The 7,096-nt window shown below is 53.0% G+C and overlaps 1 protein-coding gene across 2 annotated transcripts in view; it reads right to left on the bottom strand.

Annotated features, from left to right (window-relative positions):
• Positions 1–1,928: 1,928 nt before the first annotated feature.
• Tafa5 (TAFA chemokine like family member 5) overlaps positions 1,929–7,096 on the bottom strand; it is a 224,857-nt gene continuing 219,689 nt past the window's right edge. For both annotated transcript variants that reach the window (XM_008826866.1, XM_008826876.1), the window contains exon 4: positions 1,929–2,899. In XM_008826866.1, coding sequence (XP_008825088.1) covers positions 2,891–2,899 — 9 coding nt within the window. In that variant the 3' untranslated portion in view covers positions 1,929–2,890. The remainder of the gene's footprint in view (positions 2,900–7,096) is intronic.

Genomic DNA, 7,096 nt, shown 5'->3' with positions numbered 1-7,096 from the left:
CTTACCTGAAGGAGGAAGGGGTTAGTCTGGGGTCTCCTGGAGCTGATGCAGGGTAAACTAGACTCTTAAAAAACAGGCTCATTTCTTTGCCTGCCTCTGTGGCTCTGAAGACCAATGACATTGCTTTAAAATGGAGTACAGGGCACATCAAGTCACAGCCCAACCCAACCCAAGCTACAACTGTTTATAGCCGGTGTATAAGGAGCTGGAAAGTGGCAGGTGTGGCCCACTGGGTTGGCTGTGGGCTGGGACTTTAGGAGTTGAAAAGGTTTCATCTCAAGGACCGCTAATCTTTGGAACACTGAGCAGATTTCTAAGAAAAGGGGACTTTGGGGAAGACCCATGCCTGAATAGGGCTCCCTTCTGTGTCCTGGCACACGTGGGTTTGACTCATAAGAACCTAGGGACAGGCAGATGCACATGGTAGCTCATCTTCCTTTGGGCCACCAAGATGTCCCTGGCCTACTGTGAAACAAAACAAAAGATGCTACACTGAGCAAGAGACCTTGCTTCAGCCTCTGGGTAGGGGGCAGGGGATCACCCCAGGGATGTGGAACACACCGGAACACACCTAGAGTGGGACCTTGGCCACATACCAGGAATGACTTCAGAGACCACTCCCCATAAAAGAAAACCCGGCCCTCGACACCCAGGTGGTGCTGCAAGGCACTGCTGGAGACTGTGCTAGGCTCAGGAACTGTCCCGACCAGTCATACCAACGACTGCCCTCACCCAGGACACCACGGCCAGGGAACAAAAGCCATGCTTATCAAAGGAATTTTTTTCTTTATTTTCATAATTTAGCTGAATAAACACAAAATTGAATACTGTAAAACAAGGGAAAAAATATGCTGCAACATCTTAAATCTCCCGGTTCCTGCCCTCAAAGGTGTCTATGCTTGCATTCAGAAGAAACAGGCACGTGGAGGCTGTGGGGAGGGCTGCAAGTCAGAAGTACAGGACTTCCTGCCCTCCCGACCCTGGGCAGCCCAGGCTGTCAGAGCCAGGTGCCACGGGGGATAGTGGCTTTGCTGGACCACCCACATCTTAGCCTCATCCCTCTGCCCAGCATGCTCATCCCATTGCGTGGTGACCAAACGTCTGTGAGGACGTGTGGACACTGTAATGGATCTCATGGAAATGGGTTTTCTTTCCTATCTTTAGTCTATGGTTTCTGGAACAGCGTCTATATACTAGAGTTTTATATATATATATATATATATTATTTTTTTACTTTTTTCTTTTAGTAGCATAGCATATTTGTGTTAATTGGACCCGCAGGTAGTATACTCTAGCAGACCTCGGGAACATGGAGGGGACTGGCCATACCATCGCCAGGGAATGAAGACTGTATTTGACACTTATCTGCTGACCTCTTAACCACAGTGCAGGGGGCAAGCAAGATAGTGCCTCCACCCTCTTCCCCAGTGCCTCCACCCACCGTGCTGTCTCAGCTTCCTGATGTGGAGGCAAAGGACTTCTGAGAACCGAGGGGCGCGACCTCCTGGGAAGGGTGACTCAGCCTCAAAGTGTCTCAAGATCTATGGATGGCAAAGGGGTTAAGAGAGAGGAAACAAAATCCACCAGAGGAGGCATGGCCAAAATATTGTACACGCAGTGCTTACCAACAACCCGACCAAAAGCGGGACATGAGCCGCCAGCCCCTAACCGCAGTGCAAAGAGACAGGGCTTCCCAGCATGCGGCAGAGCGAGGTCCTCCGCAGGATAGCGTGCCTTGGTTCCTCACACCTCTCCCACGGCTCTGCCCCTTCAAGCCTGCACCGAGGTCCTACATGGCCACCCCAGAGTCTTCAGGATCACAGGGGCCTGGTCCCAACACTCAAGATGGTCAGACCTGCCATCAACTTTGTTAAATAGAATTTTCTACAAATGTACAACATATAAAAACTGTTAAATATATAACTTTAGGCTTTGCAAAATACATTTAATGATCTCTTTCAAACAGGGTTACTTGAGTTTCCTTTAATTTGCTTTCTGGAGCTAAATGGTATATTGGATGAGACAGCAGTCACGGGAGACCCAACATGCTCTTGGCAAACACTGGATTATCCAACTATCAAAAATGGAACTGTGGAAGAGGCATGTCTAACTGGTTAAAACAGAAAGTGATTTTAGTACGATAAAGTTGGTCTAAGCACAGGGACAAAGGGTCTGTGTCCAGGGCCCGTGCTGTCCACTGGGGGCCGTCGCCAGCCACACCCAGGCTGGGTCCCGCAGGTGTGCCACGGTGTCCTCTTGGCCAACGGCATCCTCCTAGGGCACGCCGCTGCAGTGTTTGTGAGGCAGGGGCCTTGGCCGCGAATGCCCTTTCTGTGCTGCCCGGACCACCAGCATGTCTGCCACTGTACCCTCCCCAGCCCCACAGTGGAACCCGGGGGCGTTGGCAGCAGCGGTGAGTCCACGTTAAAATAGATTTGCTCTTTGGTCTATTAAGTAGACTGAAAGTATAAGAAAATAAAAGCCATTCAGACAGTCTGGGGTAAGAGAAGCTGCAGCTTCGACCCCACAGTCCCGGGACCTTGTGTGGCGGCTCAGCTGGCTGGTCTGCAGCCTCTTCGTCCTAGTCCTCTTCCTCCCGTTCCTGGGAGTGTGTGGCCAATGGAGAGCGGGTGTGGCCAGGTTCCACACACCAGGTATTGCTGATGCCCGGTGCCACCCCTGACCTGTGTGTCTGAGTCCCAGCCTCCTGAGTTCAGCCAGACAGACCTATGCTCAGTCCTCCAAGGAACGGGGCTGTCCTTCTGGGAAACAGTGGGTGGATGGTAGCAGAGAACAGGCGGTGTCCACACAGGATGGAGGACTGTGGCTGTGCTATAGACTCTCCAGGGAGCCAAGGCCACTCCCAGGGGCACCGCAGGGGCTGCGATTGTCAGGAGACCTGAAGAGCAGAGATGAGAGAACTGTCAGGCTCACACTGACCTCACCCAGGGCCATATCCCCGACACACACACCTTCCCTTCTGCCCAAGAGTGGGTGGCAGGCCAACCATCTCCAGGAAGTGAGACCAAGACCAAGAGGAGGTACGCCCCTCAGAGAAAGGCCTGGAGGAAGGCCAACACCATCCTCCTAGGGCACACTGCCACAGAGTTTGTGAGGCAGGTGCCACCCCTGCCCTGTGTGTCTGAGTCCCAGCCTCCTGAGTTCAGACAGACAGATGTAAGCTCTGGCCAGAGCTGGTCTGGGTCTACCTGGTTTCCTAAGGGTATCTGCCACAAATCTGTGTACCCAGAGATTTGAAAGCAGCCCTGGAGCCTCTGACTGTTCTGGCATCGTAAAAGGAGGAAAGAGACGATAAGGGAGGAGCTTGGTGCCACTCAGTGGGGAACCTTGTCTCCAGGAAGATTTCACACAGGTCTGACAACTTGTCAGACTACCTTGGGGACGAGGGTAGAGCTGAGCGTTAGCTTTTTCTAAAATGTCGGAGTGTTTCGCCTGCGTGTACACATATGCACCACACGGGTGCAGTAACTGCAAAAGCCAGAAAGAGGGTGTCAGATCTTTGGAACTGAAATTACAGATGGTGTGAGCCACCACATCGGTGTTGGGAACCAAACCTGGACCTACACAAGACCAGCAAGTGCTCTCAATTGCTGAGTCATCTCTCCAGTCTGAGACTGGAGCTGAGAAGATGCAGGACCCATGACAGGCAGGGTAACACCTTGACCAAGACTGCTTAGCTGTGCACGCGTCCTGTCCTCTGTTCATACCTCAATCTGTCAGCACCCAAAGACCTAGGCGTCCCTGGACCTCTTTCTTTGTTCCTCGCTCCACCGTGGCCACACTGAATACATCTCCTTCCCCCACCTCGTCTGTTCAGTTGTGTTAAGGTGGGTGGCCACCCACCTTAACCCTGAAACCTCCATTACCAACTCTAGCACTCTTGTGAGATCTCCTAGGACTTGGACACCTCGGTTATACAACCCACGATCTCTTCAACATGGACAGACCTCATGGTGTGTGTGTGTGTGTGTGTGTGTGTATGCATATATACATTAGAGTGAGCAAGAGGCCCAGTTGTCTAGTGACCTTTGAGGTCACATGTCATGGAGGGTGCTTCAGAGAGAGCACAGGTTTGTGCTGGCAGCCACATGCCACAGGCCCAGCTAGCTGCATGTATAGGCGGCCCTCAGTATCTGACTCCCTTACCCAGACAATATGGGAAGAATTACATCTGAAAGGCCCAGTTAGCTCCTATCAACATCATTAAACACTGCACAGACCCATTCACAGAGCCTTTACACTCTAATGTGTGCTGCAGGTTATCAGAGGCTACCTAACCCAGTGCTGGCCCAGGCCGGGATTTAAGGATGTGCATAGCTTGGCCAACCTGGGTGTTCTAGAACCAATTCCTGGTGGGTATTTAGCTGATTCTATGCTGGAAACCCCCATGATACACATTATTTCTATTCCCAGTCATCATCTGAGGACGTGGCTGAGCTGTCAGGGGCACCAGATCAACCCAAGTTCCTAATGAGGGCTATTCCCCAACAGGAACTCCCAATTCCCTTCTTTAGAACTTGGTGACCCCTAAGGAGCGGGGGGTAACAGCCTTAGGTGGGAGGAGGAGGAATGAACAGGGAGGCAGGTCCTTGTCCACCCTGGGCAGCTGAGCCCCAGGCTTGGCGTGGGCTTCAGGGACGCCCCTCCCCCTTGAGCTGCAAGGCCTGTGGTCCGTTTCTGCACATTTGGAAGGTAATTTGTTAGATATGACAGGATGGTAGGGACTGTCTGAAAACTTAGAAAACCAACAGCTGAAACCATACACATTTGTTGCTTGGTGACATCTGCCTGGCAAACAAGCACAGTGCTGAAACATCAAAACATTCTCTCCTCCTAGATGCATCCTGGGGGCCGCTCCCCAGTCACGTTCTGCAGCAGCTCCTGCACTTTCCGGAACGGAACAAGGAGGAAGGTCTTCACGTTACCATGGGACAAGACATCCCCAAATGGCTGGTTTTCTGCTACTGCTCCTCCTCCGCTCCACTGCAGACCCCTCCCACGTGCCCAGATTCTTGAGTCGTCTCCGTGCTGAGTGGGGCGTGCTCCACACTGCGCCCTCCCTCCCGATTCAAAGCCTCTGCCTGCTATGGCCTGACTGGCTGTGGCCCCTCTCCTCAGATGCACAGGACAACTCTCAGGTGGCTTCTCCCTCCCAGCCTCTGCCCCCAGGCACTGGAGTCACAGAGCACCATTCACCAAGCCGGGCCACCCACTGCACTTATGAGTAGGGCTGGCCAGAACCTGCTGGAGCATGGCTCATGGGCTGGCTTATGCCCACACCGAGGGCTGCATTGTCTGGCTGCTCCACACCGAGCTCTTCTGTACCTGTTTGCTGGAGATGCTCTACACAATGGTTATTCGTGGAGGACTCACAGTTCTGGAACCAGAGTCTGAGATCAGCTGGTCAGGGCTGGTCAGGGCTGGCTCCACCTGCAGCCTTGAGGGGGGGATTGCATGGCCTCTTGAGGCTGGATTCTGTGGCATCCCTTGGCTTGAAGCTGTCTCCCTGATCTCAGCCTCATGCTGACACAACCATGTCATTTCTTCTCAAAGGACCCCTACCATAGGATGTAGTGGATTCGGAGAGCACTTTCCCTGGAGGGCCTTAGCCTCACACGCGCAGACTTGCTGCGGCAGGATCCGTGTAGACGTATCCTTGAGAATCCCTGTCCAGCCCACGGGGGCTCTGTGTGTCCTTCCCTCCTTTCCTCACTCCCTGACCAGCCTGTGGGGTTTGACGTGTACCGAGTCCGCTTCTGATTTCGGCTACTGACCGTGACCCCGACACCACACACTCAGCCTTCCCCTCCCCATGTTCTGCCAACAGCTCCAACAATGGGCCCACCGGGCACTCTGCTGGGCCAGACACCTGTACCACCACCTGCCCTGTTCCCTACTGTGAGGCTCATAATGCATGACGGCCTGACCTGTCCCCTCCATCCTGTCCAATGCCTGTGTGCCACTTGTGTGACCTACAAAATAACGCACTTGTAGGGTTACCGGACAACAGTGAAGCCTGGTTTCCGCACCCACAGTGTGACACTGCAGAGCTGCTTCCCTGGGGTTTAACAATGCGCACCTGCTCAGCAACGCTGGCTTTGTGAAGACATGTTTACTTCCTCCTGTTTGTGTGACCTACAAAATAACGCACTTGTAGGGTTACCGGACAACAGTGAAGCCTGGTTTCCGCACCCACAGTGTGACACTGCAGAGCTGCTTCCCTGGGGTTCAACAATGCGCACCTGCTCAGCAAGGCTGGCTTTGTGAAGACATGTTTACTTCCTCCTGTAAGCAGCCTGGCAGGGAGGAAGCCATCTGAAGAGACACTTGCATTAGAGACTGAAGGATGGGCCCCAGCTGATGAGCACTGCTTATACAAGCACAACACTGACCTCCACTTACACCCTAGCCTCACGTTAGAACCCTGAAGACAGGGTCCGAATCTCTTTTCCTCCATCCCATTGTGGCCGGCACTGAATACATTTTCCTGCTTTTTATCAACTTGGCTGTTTTGATTGGCTTATCAAGGATGGGTGGCTGAATCTGGCTTCCTGGGGCACAGGCTGTGACCCTAAGTCTGGTCACACTACCGCAGAGTAAGCCTAAAGCACTCTCTCTGGTGACCACAGATTATATGGTGTGCATGAGAAAGCACTGGTTTGGGACCATCAGTTTCTTCTTTAACTGGCTGCTTCTTTCACCCTAATCACTGGGATGACAGCTACAAAGGCCTCGGTCCACAGGCTTCCACCACAGGTTTCCACCAGTGGGCCCTGTGTGCTGGTTAGTTTTTGTCAATCTGACACAAACTGGAGTCACATGAGAAGAGGGAATGTCAGCTGAGGGATTCCCTTCATCACACTGGCTGGGCCACGAGGCATTTTCTTACTTGATGATTCATGTAGGAGGGCTCGGCCCACTGTGGGTGGTGCCATCCCTGGGCAGGTGGCCTGGGCTGTATAAGAAAGGCAGCTGAGCGGCCAGGGGAAGTGAGACAGTGAGCAGCGTTCCTCCGTGGTCTCTGCTTCAGCTCCTGCCTCCAGGTTTCTACCCTGACTTCCTTCAGTGGTAGATT

Source organism: Nannospalax galili, unplaced genomic scaffold, assembly GCF_000622305.1.
Source record: "Nannospalax galili isolate Female #2095 unplaced genomic scaffold, S.galili_v1.0 scaffold830, whole genome shotgun sequence".
NCBI lineage: Eukaryota > Metazoa > Chordata > Mammalia > Rodentia > Spalacidae > Nannospalax > Nannospalax galili.
Note: the sequence above shows the minus strand (reverse complement) of the source record. Positions and strands in the feature narration are given on the sequence as shown.